This window comes from Schistocerca nitens, chromosome 6 (assembly GCF_023898315.1).
Source record: "Schistocerca nitens isolate TAMUIC-IGC-003100 chromosome 6, iqSchNite1.1, whole genome shotgun sequence".
Lineage (NCBI taxonomy): Eukaryota > Metazoa > Arthropoda > Insecta > Orthoptera > Acrididae > Schistocerca > Schistocerca nitens.
Window position 1 is genome coordinate 327,805,778 of NC_064619.1, and position 18,373 is coordinate 327,824,150.

General features: G+C 38.2%; 1 protein-coding gene across 1 annotated transcript in view; it reads left to right on the forward strand.

Moving 5' to 3' along the window:
* LOC126262279 (KICSTOR complex protein ITFG2-like) overlaps window positions 1-18,373 on the forward strand; it is a 51,219-nt gene that overhangs the window by 11,515 nt on the left and 21,331 nt on the right. The window contains exons 2-3 of the mRNA XM_049958796.1: window positions 8,058-8,353; window positions 8,552-8,749. Of these exons, the coding sequence (XP_049814753.1) occupies window positions 8,058-8,353; window positions 8,552-8,749 (494 nt within the window). The remainder of the gene's footprint in view (window positions 1-8,057; window positions 8,354-8,551; window positions 8,750-18,373) is intronic.

Consider the following 18,373-nt stretch of genomic DNA (forward strand, 5'->3'; position numbering starts at 1 on the left):
CGATTTCCTTGCCATTGCCAGTCTACATTTTATATCCTCTCTACTTCGACCATCATCAGTTATTTTGCTCCCCAAATAGCAAAACTTCTTTACTACTTTAAGTGTCTCATTTCCTAATCTAATTCCCTCAGCATCACCCGACTTAATTCGACTACATTCCATTATCCTCATTTTGCTTTTGTTGATGTTCATCTTATATCCCCCTTTCAAGACACTGTCCACTGCTCTTCCAAGTCCTGTGCTGTCTCTGACAGAATTACAATGTCATCGGCGAACCTCAAAGTTTTTATTTCTTCTCCATGGGTTTTAATACCTACACCAAATTTTTCTTTTGTTTCCTTTACTGCTTGCTCAATATACAGATTGAATAACATCGGGGAGAGGCTACATCCCTGTCTCACTCCCTTCCCAACCACTGCTTCCCTTTCGTGCCCCTCGACTCTTACAGCTGCCATCTGGTTTCTGTACAAATTGTAAATAGCCTTTCGCGCCCTGTATTTTACCCTTGCCGCCTTTAGAATTTGGAAGAGAGTATTCCAGTCAGCATTGTCAAAAGCATTTCTCCAAGTCTACAAATGCTAGAAACGTAGGTTTGCCTTTCCTTAATCTTTCTTCTAAGATAAGTTGTAAGGTCAGTATTGCCTCACGTGTTCCAATATTTCTACGAAATCCAAACTGATCTTCCCCGAGGTCGGCTTCTACCAGTTTTTCCAATCGTCTGTAAAGAATTTGTGTTAGTATTTTGCAGCTGTGACTTATTAAACTGATTGTTCGGTAATTTTCACATCTGTCAACACCTGCTTTCTTTGGGATTGGAATTATTATATTCTTCTTGAAGTCTGAGGGTATTTCGCCCGTCTCATACATCTTGCTCACCAGATGGTAGAGTTTTGTCAGGACTGGCTCTCCCAAGGCCGTCAGTAATTCTAATGGAATGTTGTCTACTCCCGGGGCCTTGTTTCGAATTAGGTCTTTCAGTGCTCTGTCAAACTCTTCACGCAGTATCGTATCTCCCATTTCATCTTCATCCCTAGGTCACTGAAGAGGCTGCTACAAGATGTTCTGTTATCAACTGTACACAATATTCTAATTGCACACCTCTGTTGAGCAAATAATTTTTTCAACATTGGTACAGTGTCCCAGATGCTGTAAGACAGAATTGAGGAAAGTTTTCAAAGTATGCTAGTAGTCCTGTCTGCAGGTCAACACAGTGACTTATCAATGTGCTGCTGCCCACCTCAGTTTATTATCTGACTTCACACTTTGAGCCTCATCCAGTGTGTATCCATTGATATCTAACTCTGATACCTATGAGTCACTTTTATTTGTTTGGCACTGAATAATATGAGTTTTTGCAAAATTAAGGATTAAATTGTTGGCTGTGAACCAGTTGTAAACTTTTTCAATTATTCTCCCAGCTGCGTTTGGTGTGGATGTGTTTGGGTCCTTTATCAATATCCTTTAGTTTTGCACCAACGTGACAGGTGATGGAGTATGCATTTCCTGTGTAAGCAGGTCGATTGGATATGCTTTCCTTGGACCCCGTATTTTGAGCTACTGTTTAGGAGGATTTCATGGAATGTAGTAGACAATCATTTGAACTTCACACCCTCTGTCTTGTTACTATTGTCATGCGGGGGCTGCAGTATAATTTACCTTGCCAAGTTTATTTGTTTAATGCCCAACAGTCCTCCAAATTGTCCTTGGCTTGTTCTTATAGTTTTGAATATTTTGTGCAAAGTACAGGGTTTTTGCCATTTTCTTGACATGCTGCAAAAAATTTGCATTCTGCTCATAGCACAGTTTTAAGTCTTGATTAGAGCAAATCCCTTGCATTAAATAAGGCTCTCTCTTCGTAGTTCAAGATATTTTGATCCCAGATGTTAGTCACCATTTTTCTCAGCTTCCATTGTAAATGTTGCAGTCCCATTGTGAAGGAAAACAGTGTTCAAAATGTGGTAAGAATAGTTTTTAAAAAAGAAGAAAAATTTCTCGTCTGCTCTGTGTCCTTGGTAAACTTCTTCCCGTTTTTCATTGTGTAAAATCTCTCCGAATAGTGTAACTGAGTCAGCATTTAAAATTCTCTGAAATTTTGCATTTTCTTTGTTACTTAAACTTGATTGATAAGGATACCTTATTGTTACCATTTGATGATGGTGGCCAGATAAATCAGTTATTTTGAGGCTCACATCTATTTCATTAAAGACAGTTGAGTTTAGTAATAAATTATCAATTGCTATTGCACTACGTTTTTCTGTTCTTATTAGGAACTTTACCGTGAAGGTCAAACCAAAACTGGACATCAGTAACTCTAGGTGGCCTCAGTCAGAATGATGAGATGAAATGTGTATTGAAATCTGTACAAACAATCACCTCAGCTATTTCTACTAATTCTTATAATTACTCCTCTTTAATTGGTCATTGAAGTTTAAAACTTTTACTCTTTGGGCCTGTAGGCTGTTAGAACTACTGTCTTATATGTTTCCAAGTCTTTTTCTGAAGTACGGCACTCTAATGGGTGTTCCGTGCAGGATTCACTAAAGTCTGTGACCTGGGACTTTATTCTTCTTTGTGTGTAGCCACTCCCACTTTCCACAAGTTACATCTAAAGTAACAAGGTATTAATTTGTATCCATCTAAATGTACCTGTACAGTTTTTGTGATTTCCGGAGGATGTTCTGTTATGCATGACACACCTGTAAGAATACCTTTCAATTTTTCAATGTCCTGTACTCGTATGAGAGTCTAACTTACCTTGTTGAACAAGCTTCTTATGTATTGGTGGGAAATGCCTGATATATCATGATTGTTTACCATTTTACTGTCAAAGCTGCCTTTTTTTTTGTTTCTCTTTATTGTTCCAACGGTGTCTTTAGTTATTCAACAGCACTGTCCTTAGGAAACATTTACCCTAAAAAAAATTTTGGAAATCACAGGGGTTGAACAGACAATTGAAACAAAAAGAACCGTAACATACGACAAAATTGAAAGTACAGATGTAGATGGGTTAGGCGACACACTTGATTTTATTTTATCTATTTAATATGATCTGATTAGAGCCATCAGGCCCCCTCTTACATCGGATGAGGGTTTCACACGTATAATATCTGTTTTACATCATAGTTACCTAAGAAAAATAATTTCAATATGACAAGTAGTATTAATTGCTCACTGTGTCTGAAGTGGCAATATGAGTAAATAATACTAACCATGAACTAATAAAGTTAATACTAACAGTACTTAAACGACTGCAGCTGCTGCCACTAATAGTAGTAGTAGTAGTAGTAGTAGTAGTAGTACTAGTACTAGTAATGATGATGATGATGATGATGATGATGATGATGATGATGATGATGATGATGATGGTAGTGGCAGATATAGAAAGAATTTATAAGTGCACAAAAAAATGTTTTCTGATATAGTGAGTTCTGGGGAAAGTAAATTTAAGGAGGCTGCATCAGTTAAGAAAACTTGGAAACGAGGAAGATCTAAATAGTCTTCATGGGTTTGCTGCTGGATCACGTTGTGCAAATTCCACAATATTTCCTCAGAGCGCTGTGGTGTGTACAAGATCCCTTGTCAGTGTGAAACAGCGTATATAGGCCAGACATGCCACACGGTACAAGAATGCTGCAGTGAACATCAGCTTCATATACGCCTTCGTCAGCCAGAAAAGGCGGCAATTGCAGAACACTGCCTGAATACAGGACATCGCATGATTTATGAAAAGACGGAAGTTTTATCCCCGGCATCATCTTTCTGGGATTGCGTCATTAAGGAAGCAATACATATCCGTACAGCCGACAATCTCATCAACAAGGGTACGGGATTTCAACTGAGCACAGCCTGGAGCCCTGCATTGGCTGCTATTAAATCACGACTTGAAAATCAAGATTCTTCGATAACAGGCCTATCATAACACTGGCCTAGTACTGCCATTGGTGAGTAATGTCTGGCCGCACTGTTGATAAACACAGCTTACAGCGCACGTCCAGGAGAGCTGCTCTGAGATTTTCGGCAGAGGGAGTTTGAATAGGGCAAGTCACTGCACGAAAACGGGGTGTCGGTGTGCGGATACCGTCAGTCGTACCTAGCCATGAGCAAGGTTTAACCACCTGAAGATGTCAGACAGTTGCTGCGAGGAAATATTCTGGAATTCGCATAACGTGATCCAGCTGCAAACCCGTGAAGACTATTTACAACACATCTGCCAGGAAAGCTTGAAGAGTCACATGAGGAAGATCTAGTTAGAAAGAAAGATGTAACTGGGTAATGAGTGTGTACAGTGGAAATGCTGATGTCTTCTTGCACATTCTCTGTCCACTTTAGATTTTCATCTATTAGTGCTCGTAGATTCTTTGCTGTAAGAGAGAAGTTGATATTTGTCCTGTTTAGGCTTAAAAATGGCAGGGATTCCTGATATTTCGTGCTAATGACCCTAGAACGGCCAAACAGTACTGTTTGGGTTTTGGATGGGTTGACGTTTAACCATATATCCTGTACACATTTTGATAGTGCACACAGGTTGGTATTGAGATTCTTGATAGCTGTCTTTAGGTTTCTTGGTTTTGCACTTAGGCACGACTGGAGATCATCAGCATGCATGTGGTATTTGCAGCAGTACAAAACTGATGACACATAATCTACACATAATGAGAAGGCTATAGGACATAATACTGAACCTTGGGGTGCCTGATCCTACGTGCCTGCATTGTGACTTTATGGTGCACGACATGGTGCTGGCAAGACGTCAGGTATGAGCGAAGCCATTCCATAGCATTTCATGATTTTGGTCATTCCTTGGTTACTGATGTAACATTTGTGCAATTTACATTGAAATTTTTACATGGAAATAAGAAATAGATAGACCTGAATATGACACTGTATAGCAAAGGCTTGAGAATGTGAGCTGTTTCAGTTTGCCACTAAAGAAAGGAATGGGAAGTGTTGCAGCTGAAACAGAATTTTCACTTTTCATGGAATGAATCCTTTACTTATACGAGATGTGATCGAAAAGTAACAGACATGTTTGTTTCTCTCAAAGAATTTTTATTTGCCAACATCAACTTTGTCCCCTTCAAAATAATCCCCCTCAGGTATAATACGCTTGGGCCAGCACTTTTTCCAATCTTGGAAGCACTTCTTCTTTCTTTATGATGTCCAGGTTCTTCATCAATTCTATTTTTATCTCATCAATGGTGGTAAAACAATGACCGTCCATGGTTCTCCTCAGCCTCAGAAACAGAAAGAAGTCGAAGCGATCCATGTGTGGCAAATATGGTGACCGAACGCACTTAAGAGTTTTGTTTTTTTGCCAAAAAAATTGTGAAGAAGTATTGAAGTGTGAGTGGTAGCCATATTGTGATGCAATTTCGATGGGTGGTTTTACCACAGTTCTGGTTCTTTTCTTCAGATTGATATGTGCAAACAGCACATAACTTCCAGGTAGTATTTCTTATTGATTGTACGAAAATGAGGCAGAAACTTGTGATTCACTATCCTAGAAAATAGTGAGAAGAAACTTCACATGATCAAACTTGTTGAATTTTCTTCAGTCTTGGCTCTTCATGCAGTTTCCATTGGGATGATTGGGCCTTGGTTTTGACATAATACCTGTGTACCATTTATGATGTCAGTTTTGGTCGAAATTCAACAATTTCATAACAAACTTTGCTGCTACATAAAAAAAATTGCTTGGCAGGAGCCAAAGGATATGCTGACATCATTAGCAACCTCTCTGATGGTGATTTGATGAGTTTTCCAGAAAAACTTTCTTAAGTTCTTCCACATTATCAACCGTAATTGATGTGCTAGGGTGCCCAGGGTAGTCATCATCTTAAATGTCTTCTTGACCCTCTTTGAAACATTTATATCATTTTAAACTCTTGTCTTACTCATAATGGATTCATCAAAAGCCACACTCAACATTTCAAATGTGGTGCTGCCACTTTATTCCATTTTTCAAGCAAACTGTAATGCAACTTCTTTGATCCATCTATTTCGAAAGTAAAAAAAAAAGTTCGCTGAGCACTCAAAACACGTATAACCTTTTCAACTGTCTACAATAAAGTAAATATTCAAATGAGTTGAAAAAGGAAACTTACATCAGGAAAACACGTACTAACAAGATTTTTTGAAGATCAGGTTTATAATGCCTGCAAAATTAAAAAAGAATTGTTTATTGCTCACACATTGTATAACACTTGCCTTCAAATTGTTAGTCACAAATCTTATTCCCTGTTTCTAACCCTCATTGCAGTGACTGTACCTGGCAGAGAAAACAGTCCAGCTAATACACACCAACTGTACTTCCTTCTACAGCGGGAGAGGCAAGTATTATTCTGCTGTGTACCAGGGGGTGTGAGAATTTGTGGCTATGAACAAACAGATCAAGCTACAAAGGGGACCTGCAGGGAACTTAATGTGGCACAGTATGCCATTTCACTGCAGGCTGTGCAATTCCCCTGCAGACTAACATTTCACTGATGAGTTTGAAGATCCATGCAATTGTGGGAGGAGGGGTGACTGGCAGTGATGGATGATAAACTGCTGCTGATAAAGCCAGCTATCCAGCCACGACATTCCTCCTGCTGGTCACTTCAACGGGATGAAGTGTCCCTGACCCGCCTCCAAATTGGTCAGTCCCCTCACACATTTCTTCCTGCTCTGATGAAAGTACTGCCTGGTCTGAGATGCCTGTGGCATGCAAATTACTACACACTACATTTTAACTGTGTGCATTTTATGTAGTGATAAGTGGGCAGAAGCAAATTTAGATGGGGATCTGTTCTGTATATTAGCTGATGATGTCACGAGTGTTGTCAGGCTTTTAAAATTTTGTGAAGTATCTGGACTCTGGCCTTGGCTTTAGGCTGGAGATTTTAGTATGTTGTGGAGTGCCTGGCCCATCCGTTTTATTTCACTTATAAGGTAGCTGCAGATATCTGCTGTATTCTTTTGATTCTTTCCACTGTTTTTTCTCCTTAGGTTGTTTTTTATGCTTTTATTTACAGTTCACCTTTAAAAATTTTTCAACCTTTGTTGATACTGGTCTCATAAAATTTTAGTTTGGGCACTAAAGACCGTGCTGCTGTGGGTCCTCACCATCATCACCATCACTGTCTTTGATGTCGTCATCTTGATCATGTTCCTAACCCCTGCAGATAACATGCTCCTAAAACCTCAGAAATAACATTTACCTGCTTATCTTTTGTCAACCAAACCTTGTTTTAAGCAAACATTTGATTCAGATTGGCATTTAGTCATATTAACATGTAAAACTGTTTTTAAATCGCCATGTTCCATACCTTGGTGTTTGATCTCCAGTCTTTATTACCACCTTTGAGTTTAACTGTTGCAATTGATGATCTTGGTGCCATGAAATTAAGCACATAATGAGATATTTTTGCCCGAGTATTTCTGAGATGTCAGGGTTTTGTTGTTGAGAGTCACCTTTTTTTTTAAATAGTGATTTTCATACAGCTGTTTGGCACAATTGCTCATGGTGGGCTGCAGGCAGTTGTGAAACACCCAAAGTAGAGTGAACTCTGTGAAGTTTGAGGGACAAGGTTTAACTTATTTGTTGTGTATTTTCCAATAATGGAAAGGAACTTTTTTTTCACGTATTGAGTTCTAATAACTAAATGTTAATCCCCGTAGTTTACATTATGGCAAATGAAAACCTTTGTTGTTAGGTATTGTTTGGTTACCTTTTATGCTATATTATGCTCATTTGTTTAGACAGTAGTTAGCTGTTTTGGTAGATTATTTTTACTTGCTCTCTTGGACAGTCAGTTGACACCGAAACCTTTCGAAAATACACTGAATGCACACCAACAAGTGTCACTCTGGCAACGCTCTAGCCTTACATTGTTCTCTACTGTGTAGTAAGTATGGAGAGCAGCAATTACAATTATGTTGTAACACTAATTGTTATAGTGTAAAAAAAATAATTGGTAAAAGGTAGGAAAATTGTAAGATTGCCAGTAGGAAACTAATAACACTTAGAATTATATCAATAGTAATTACTTTTGAATCTATTCTCTTAACTTTGTCAGGTTGCTTTGATAAGAGACATAGATGGTGATGGATGCAATGAACTTGTACTGGGACTGACAGATCGTGTAGTTCGTTCATATCGTTGGATTGTTCAAAATGCAGATATGAGTAATCCTGAAAATGGAAAGCTTCTGTGCCTGAATAAGTGGGAATGTACAAATCAAATTGGCACAGTGACTTTGCACCATTATGGGGAGGATGGTGCTCCATGTCTCCTTGTTGCACAGCCAGGAGGTACTTATATGAAGATAAGTTGCCTCATCCGTGAGAGTGAAGATGCAGCAAATATAGATAGGTGTGCTATATTATGATTTTTATTTGAAGTTTGCTGTAAGTAGTTGTACAAAAATGTAATGAGCTTATCATTCTAACAATAAAGTGGGGACATTTCTTTTCCAATAATATATTCTGTATTAATTCAATATTTATGGTTGTGTGGTGCCCTTTTATAAGATCTACTTATTAATTTCTTTTTGTTTCATTTCGTTGACAGTGAGGACCTACTAACATCATCATTAGTGGATTACCACCCTTTAGCATCTTCTCACATGCGTAATCCAAATGTGTCAACAGAAATTGTGGGAGATATTGAACCTCCTGAAGTAGCAAAGAAGTCACCAAAAACCAAGAGATATGCTGTTGCAACTCTGGATGGTACACTGATGCTTGTTGAAGATGAAGAAATATTGTGGTAGTTAATATCTTTGTGAAACTCACTTACATATTTATTCATTTTGTAGGTAGGAAAAAGTAATATCAATAAAATTAGTGCATATTTTTTGTTTTTGGTGCATGTAGCTGATGAGTGTCAAGTGCATGCTCAGCATCCTCATTTGACCATCTGCTAGATAAATGTCTATTCTGATGTCTTATTTTTGTGCTACACATTGAACCAGAATTTTAAATTGTTTCATTGCAATTTACCATAGTGTTCTTGAAACAAATAGCAACAATGGAAATATCCTAATATAAAGTATTCAGTTATTTCAGTCTTGAAGATGAAGATATGAGTATTGCAAAGAGTGTGGGTGTTCTTCTTCAGAGCTGTTAAGAGTTATTAGAATGTTCAGGCAGTGGCAAAACAGTGAACAGAGGTGCAACAAGAATTCTGAATGATGAGTGGAAACCAGTGAGTGAGCGGTTACATGAAATTTACTGTGTTTAGTCAGTGGAAGTGATTTGTGAACAGTTACTATGAAATACCTACATCTACACACATACTCCATAAGCCTAGTGGGAGTATCTTGTACCACTGCTAGTCATTCCCTTACCAGTTCTACTCACAAATGGAGTGAGGTGAAAAATAACTGTCGATATGCCTCCATACTAGCCGTAATTTCTCTTATCTCGTCTTCATGGTCGTTATGGGAGATGTATGTTAGTGGCAGTAAGATCGTCTGCAGTCTGTCACAAATGCCAATTATCTGGACTTTCTCAATAGTGTTTTGTGGAAAGTGTTTTCTTCCCTCCAGGGATTCCCATTTGAGTACATGGAGCATTTTCCTAACACTTACGTGTTGTTTGAATCTACTGGTAGTAAACCTAGCCACTGAATTGCTCAGACATCTTTCTTTAATCTGACCTGGTAGAGATCCCACATGTCCAATGTCAGCTGCCGCAGGACACTAAGGTCCAAGTGCCCAGAAACAGTGTACAAGTGTAGAGTGAATTGCTCTTGCATGAATGTGTGTTAGTTTTCTACTTCTGAATGAAGACTTCATCTGAAAGCTGAAATATTTCTAGTGCTCACCCCCTGAACGTGGTGAGTAGCAATCTATCCTTTCCACATGGGTTTTTATGCTGAGATATTAATGTTGATATATGCCTGTCTTCACAAAGAAATAACATAATTAAAATCTGTCAGTTGTTTATGTTGCACAAAATTGTTGAGTCTTGCATGGCCACTTGTTGACATATTGCTGATTGGATTCTGTGTGTGATTGTTTGTTTTAACATTATTCTGCAATTTCCCCAGCATGAGTGGCTGGCATTGCGTTCACCTTCTATAGCTGCAGTGACTAGCACACTGGACTTGCATTCAGGAGGACAACAGTTCAAATTCATGTCTGGCCATCCCGATTTAGGTTTTCTGTGGTTTCTCTGAATTGCTTAAGGTGATGATGGGATGCTTCATTTAAAAGAGCATGGTAGATTTCCTTCCCCATCCTTCTTTAAACTGAGCTTGTGCTCTCTCTCTTTGACATTTCATCGACAACAAGGCTATTAAACACTAATTTCCATTCCCTCAATTGCTTATGGTGTGGAGTTGAGCCCGTAACTGGAGATATAATGTACCTGCCATGCCAAAGTCTGAGTGCTTTTTGATGGTAGTTAGTGTGGTTCTCCCCTTACTACCTGAAAAGGTCATTCGCTCCATCAGTACAAGGATTATTAAACGTAAATTGTATTGCACATTGGGACATAGAGAAAAAATTGTCCATGGTTTATCATGCACTGTATGCGACTGAACATTCAATGAAATTAGCTGACATAAGGGTTCTTGCTGTGAAGATGAGGTAGTATGCCTGCTTGGTGAGAGAAGCAGTGGAAATTCACAAATGCAATAGATTCAACAAGAAAGAAGAAAGCCTCACCTCAAACAGATCCTGGATTCCCATGCTGCAGCGAATGGCCCTTGCATGTAGCAAGATGAGAACCACATCAGTAATGACCACAGAAAAGTCCTTAGACATAGGCATAACAGGTCATGTAATCTCAGGCTGCGAGCTTTACTCCAGTCTGCCACCAGCAATTAAGGATTAACCTTTGACAATGCCAGCTACTTGGGCTGGCAAAATGTGTGTGGCAGAAGACAATAGGCAATAAATTTGTAATGTACTTCAGTTTTGTAATGTGTGTGCATATCTAATGGAAGAAGTAATATGCCTAAAAGGCAGAAACTATTTCAATACGTCCATTTGTTAACACCAACAGTGCTTGCTCAGTGTTTGAATTAATCAAAGTCACTGCATCCCCAAGTCTGTAACTAGATAGATAAGTTAAAACAACATTAGTCCTTTCCTTGTTGACCCAAAATTTTGAAACTAATTGTTTTTTGTAAATATTACAGAGTTTCTTCCTGTAATTTTGGTTGACACAATATTACTGCTTTTCGTGACATATTTTGAGAATAGGACTCTTTCAAAGGGGGGAAATTTTTCACTTTGTTTCATTCTTATAACCCCAATCAGTTTTTAATAAAATGAATTCCCCAAATATGTTCATAAACTCTTGTAGTAGGAAAAGTTGATCTCATTCCTCTCTTGTGCTTGTACTGAAGCTCTGAACTTGATTCTGTAATTCATCTTCTTCAACCCTTACAGCAACAGTGGCAGATTCAATGTTCTGCTCATGGCCATTTGTTTTCAACATTCCAGTTTATTTTTAAATTCTTTTCCCGTATCCTTTATTTACGTCTTAACCTTATTAGTCTTTTTTTAAAATTATTGTACACTCGTATAGTCCTTTGGAACCATCCTCTTCCTTTATTGAAATTCAGATATCACCAGTTCCCATATGTTTGATACATAAGAAAATCTGAAGTTCACATCTCTTTTTATTTTCTCCACTTATTGATACAATTTTTGTATGGGTTCTTCAGTCCCCTCGAATCCTTTATCTTCTGGTATCTTATTTAGTCTTTTACTCAATCACCACTTATAACTTACAGTCAGTATTTGACATCAACATCATTATTAATGCCACTTGTAAGTTTTCTAGCTCTTTGTATTTCTTCCATTAGTATCCTTTTACCTAATAAATAAAAAAAAAGTGTTGGTCACATGTTCTTTGAAAGCTCTTTAAGTATTGCAGCCCTGATCCAACTCTTCACTAATTTCTCCCTTTTCAGTGTGTTCAATAGAGCCTCTCCAAAAGTTGATTAGATTGGAAATGACCAGTGGCCTTACCCAGTTTGGAGCTCAGGTTCATTTTCTAATAAATAGTCTTCTACTGTTCTGTTTGATCCCCCTCTGGGGAAGTAAACATTTCCCAAATAAATCCAGACATCTTCTTCTATTCATGCTCATCATGCTCTGTCATCAATTGCCATATCTTGATTTTGATCACTATGTGACTATCTTCAGTGCTAAAAAAATGTGAAAAACAAGTTACAATAAGGTAACAAGCATACCTTATTAAATATACAGTTGCGTAAGCTTTAAAAGTAAGTCAGTCATAAAATATATACCAGTAAATGTAAGGTAAAACATTGAAAATAACTGTATATGCACGTACTGGACTATTCATGTCAGATGGTGAGTTCACACTGTGGCTGCTGTTTATGATTACAACTCAGCTATCTTCAGTGTACGTCATATCAACTTACAATGCCCTCTTTACATGTATGTTGCATTGACAACATGTATTAACTGTATTTTAATGTCACAGGTCATGTGTTTTATCATTTTATTTGTTGTTTTATGCTTTGTAATAACTGATGTTTATAAAACAAATAAGATGGTTGTAACTAAAAGCAGTGACGAATGTTTTACCGTTGTACATGGTGGTAACTAAGTGAACTCCCTAGTGGCCTCAGTGACTGCTGCACATTTTACAACTGAACATTATTTAAAAAATACAAAACATCTTGTTCAAATACCTAAGTTAATACAAAGTACTGTTAAAGGAAATCAGACAGATAAGAGTGCTGCTAAAAGACATCATGCCATCAGCAGTGTTTCGAAAGGCTAGGACCCCATCTCCTTTAAAATGTCCTTGTTTATGAGTTTCATAACAAATCCATTATAATTTACACAGTTTGGTGTTAAAACTAATAAACCATTGACTACGTCATGTAATAATTTGAGAATTACATTACATTTGTCTCCAGAAACTCTTATGCGATGTAGGAGAAATTTAATCATAATTAGGTTATTATCATCAGATCAGTGTGTCTGTTGGGTTCAGGGCTTAGTAGCCAAATCCCAAATATTTTTAAATTGTTCCCCAAAACTGGGAGCTTCTCATCGCCAACTGCCTTTCATGCAGCGTCACTCAAGACAACGCTTGGTGGCAGGAGATAAACTCTTTAAACAGTTCCATACATCTTCCCTTGTCACTTAAAAGGAGCATCCTCAGTGTGAAGACATAACTGGTGCATTGTTCCCACTTGCAAGAAGGTGTCCAGCAAAATTAGATTTCTTTGCTGCATTTCTGCAATCTAACGCGACATGTTTGCTAAACCTGGCTTCCATCTGTCTGAACCAGTTTGTCCCACGTAGCAAGCTTTGTAGTCAGGACATTCAATTCTGTAGACACCTGACCTATGGATAAGGTTTCCTCTTTCAACAATATATTTTTTTAATTCTACCAATACTACCCTTGGTAGAAATTGCCACTCTTGCTTTTTGTTTTCTAAATGCTGAAGCTACCCTGTCACTAATTGTACCATAGAATGGTAAACAAATGTACTTGTTATTTTAATCATCGCCTACATCAAAATTGTCATTCTTCCTTTTGTTCATACTATTTTTGTTATACATATTGTTGATGTAATTATGCAGGTAGTTGTTGATCTTAGTGCTATATTTTATTGTATTCAGCTCAGCTTCATGCCCTGTACTTAAAAATAGAATTTTTAACAACCATTTAATGGTGCATAAAACTATATATGTAAATGTGTACTCTGCAGATCATTCTTAATTGCCTGGCAGTGTGTTCATTGATTGAATCACCTTCAGAGTAATTTTTTGTTATTCTACTCTTGAACAGCATGCATAAAAAACAAATACCTTTATCTTCCTGTGTGAGTCTGATTTCCCTTGTTTTATTATGGTGATCATTTCTCCCTAGGGGAGGTCAGCATCAATAAAATATTTTGGTATTCGGAGGAGAAAGTTGGCGATTGAAATTTATTGAGAAGATCCCATCGTAGTGAGAAACATCTTTGTTTCAATGATGTTCACCCCAAATCCCTTATCATGTCTGTGACACACATTCCCATATTCCTCAATAATACAAAACTTGCTGCCTTTCTTTGAACTTTCTTGATCTACTCCTTTAATCCTGTCTGGTAAGGATCCCACACCACACAGCAGTACTCAAAAAGAGGATGAACATGCCTAGTGTAGACAGTCTCTTTAGTAGTATATGTGTTATTTCCAATTTAAGTTGTTTGTAAGTGGAATTCGAAGGTATTTAGTTAAATTTACTACCTTTAGATTTGATTGGTTTATCATATACCCAAAGTTAAATGGATTTCTTTCAACACTCACGTGGATCACCTCACCATAATTTAGGATCAGTTGCAAATGTTCACACCATATAGGTATCTTTTTGGAATTTGTTTCTATTGCCTGATAACTGTAGTAGATGATAAATGACAGCATCACCTGAAAACAACCTAAGATGGCTGCTCAGATTGCCTCCTAAATCATTTATATAGATAAGAAACAGAGGGCCTATAACACTGCCCTGAGGAACGCCAGAAATCACTTCTGTTTCACTTGATGACTTTTCATCTACTACTACATACTGCTACCTCTCTGACAGGAAATCATGAATCCAGTTGCAGAACTGAGATGATATTCCGTAAGTACATAACTTGATTACAAGCCACTTGTGAGGTGAGTGTCAAAAGCCTTCTGGAAGACTAGAAATATGGAATCAATTTGAAATCCTTTGTCAGTAGTACTCAACACTTAGAGTGAGCGAAGAGCTAGTTGTGTTTCACAAGAACGACATTTCCGAAATCCGTGTTGACAGTGTGTAAATATAATGTTCTCTTTTAGGTAATTTATAATGTTTGAATACAATATAAGTTCCAAAATCCTGTAATTTAGTGGATTACTCCTATTGCTTTTCTTGAATGTTGGTGGGACTTGACAACTTTCCAGTCTTTGGGTATGTATCTTTTGTCAAGCAAGCGGTCGTATGTGATTGTTGAATATGGAGCTGTTGCTTCAGCATACTCTGAAAGGAACCTAACTGGTGTACAATTTAGTCTGGAAAACTTGCTTTTATTAAGTGATTTTAGTCGCATCCCTACTCCGAGGACACCTACTTCTAAGTTACTCATTTTGGCAACTACTCTGGTTCGAATTTTGGAGTATTTACTTTGTCTCTTTTGGTGAAGGAATTTTGGAAGGCTGTGTTTAGTAACTGTGCTTTAGCAGCACTGTCATTGATACTATTTCCATTGATATCACACAGATAAGTCATTGCTTGTGTCTTCCCACTAACATATTTTACATACAACCGAAATCTCTTCAAATTTTCTACCAGATTTTGAGACAAAGTTTCATTGTGGAAACTGTTATAAGCATCTCACATTGAAGTCCTTGCTAAATTTTGAGCTTCTGTAAAATCTTGGGAATTTTGCATTTCTTTAAATTTGGTGTGCTTTTTTCATTGTTTCTGCAACATCGTTCTCACCTGTCTTGTGTACCATGGGTGGGCTCAGCTCTGTCATTTGTTAATTTATTTGGTATAAATCTCTCAATTTCTGTTGATACTATTTCTTTGAATTCAAACCACATCTGGTCTACACTTACACTGCTAATTTGAAGGAGTGGAGAATATCTCTCAAGAAGGTGTCAAGTGAATTTGTATCTGCTTTTTTGAATAGATATTGTTTGTTATTTTTTTGGAGGATATTGGAGTTATGATATTCAGTTTTGCTACGAAAATCCTGTTTTCACTGATCCTTGTGTTCTTTCTGATGCTCATTATTTGTTCAGGACTACATGTTGCCAAGATGTCAAGTATGTTTTCACAACCATTTACTATTCGAGTAGGCTCATGAACTAATTACTTGAAATAGTTTGCAGAGAATGCATTTAGCACAATTTTGGGAGATGTTTTATGCATACCTTCAGATTTAAACACGTATGTTCACCGAAATATCGAGGGTAAATTGAAGTCACCACCAACTTTTAATTGCGAGGGTTGGGTATGTGTTTGAAATTGAACTCAAGTTTTCTTTGAACCTTTCAGCAACTTGTATTCTCTGAGATTGGAGGTTGGTAAAATGATCTAATTATTATTTTATTCTGCTTGCCAAGAATGACATCTGCCCATACTAACTCACAGGAACTATCTACTTCAATTTCAGTACAAGATAAGTCACTTCTAACAGCAACAAAAATACCATGGCCAATTGTATTTAGCCTGTTCTTTCTGAACAGGGCCTTTTGCAAAAATTTCAGCTGGACTTATCTCTGGCTTTAGCCAACTTTCAGTGCCTCTTAACAGTTTGAGCATCAGTGCTTCCTATTAGCGCTGGGAGCTCTACTACTTTCCCAACACAGCTACAACAATTTAAAACTGTTATACCAATGGTTCCTAGACTTACATTATTCCTGTTTTCAACCTGCACCCTTTGAGACTGAAGCCCGTTTTGTATTTCCCTGAGGCCCTCTAACCCAAAAAACTGCCCAGTCTATGCCACACAGCCCAACACTACCATGTAGCTACCTCCTGCATGTGGCGGTCTCCTGACCTATTTAGTGGAACCCAAAACCCCACCATTCTAAAGCGTAAGTCAAAGAATCTGTAGTGTACATGAATGCAGAACTGTCTGAGCCTCTGATTCAGATCCTCCTTAGGCTCTGTACCAGAGATCTGCAGGCAATCTGGTCAACTATGCTGCAAATGTTGAGCTCTGCTGTCATCTTGCAGGCAGGGCTGGTAGCCTTTACCTCTTCTGATAGCTGCTCGAAACCAGAGAGAAGCTCTTCTGATCCAAAGCAACACACATCATTGGCACTGACATGAGGGTGCAGTTGGCTGCACCCTGTGTTCTTCATAGCATCTGGAAGGACCCACTCCACATCTGGAATGACTCCACCCGGTATTCACATGAAGTGCACACTGACTTTCTTCCTCTCCTTGGCAACCATGACCCTAAGGGCCCCCCATAATGCGCCAGACGTTGAAGCTCCCAACTACTAGTAATCCCTCCCTCTGTGACTGCCTAGATCTTGCAGAGGCTGAGAGGTTTTCTCTGAAACAGGACAAGTGACTGCTTCTGGCTGAGGGGCAGTGTCAGCCACAGACAGCACCTGGAGCCTGTTTGTCAGACTAACAAGGGAGGTTGTATGTTCAGCCCCCTGGGAAGTCTTTTGCAGCCTGCCCCATCCCAAGGCGGCCTACCACTTGACCATGGGTGAGGGGTCAGCCTCAGGGCAAGCAGTGTTAGGGCTGGCCACCAGTGCAGACCAATCAGTGGACTCATGGGTCATGCTGGATATCCCTACGGCTGGCCCACAACAGTGGTGCCCATCCACTGCAGCCTCAGGCTGTGTAACCGAAGCCAACACAGCCTGGAGCTGAGAGTGAAGTGTCACCAACTTGGCTTACATCTGCATACAGGAATCACAGTCCTGGTCCATAATAAAGACCATGGAAAACTACACTATACAGACAAACAAAGGAATATTGACACATGCTTCAGAACTCTACTGTAGATGCTGACGAAGATGCTAGAAGTATGTTTTGTGCTGACTGGGGAGGTTTGAGTTGTAATTTATGATACTGTTGGTATGGGTGCCTTTTCTGTACATCCCAGAGGTATGTTCCTCGTGTAAAATATTGTTGTTCAAGTCTCAAAAGTTAATTGATCTGTTTGACTCCATCTCACATGTGTTTGATTTTCCTACATAGCCCAATGAACACATTTGTCGCTATCTCTATTTGTTAGCGAGGTATCATCATCGTGTATGAATTTGTATATTAGTCTTGTTGTCAAATCTGGATTGTCTTGGAAAAAGTTATTCTCTGAATGGTTGGTAAAAATATCGGCTAAAATACCTGAAAGAGAGCTCTCCATACTTAAACTACCTCTATGTAAAAGCATATCCCTATTGAGTTTAAAGTAATTATACTCCAGAAGTAATGTAAGCAACTTGTACTCACTGATTTCGTCATTGGTCAATTGTCAACATATTCAATAGCCTGCATAGAAAAATCAGATTGACATGTGAGATGGAGTCAAGTAGATCAATTAACTTTTTAGACCTTAATATTACACTCTTAATCGAGAAGCATGCTTTGGTATTTACAGAAAAAACACCTGTACCAAAAGTATCATAAATTACAATTCAGACCACCTCATTCAGCCCAAGAAAGCAAACTTAATTTTCACCATCAATCTGTCGTTAAAAATTCCACTTTCAAGTTCAGGGCATGAAGCTGAGCTGAATACAATAAAATATATTGATATGGTCAACAACTAGTCAGGTAATTATGTTGATGACACATATAACAACATAGTGAATAAAAGGCACAAGGAAAATAGTTTCAATGTAGGTGATGATAGCAATAACAAGTACATTTACTTACCATACTGTGGCAAAATTAATGACAGGGTGGCCTC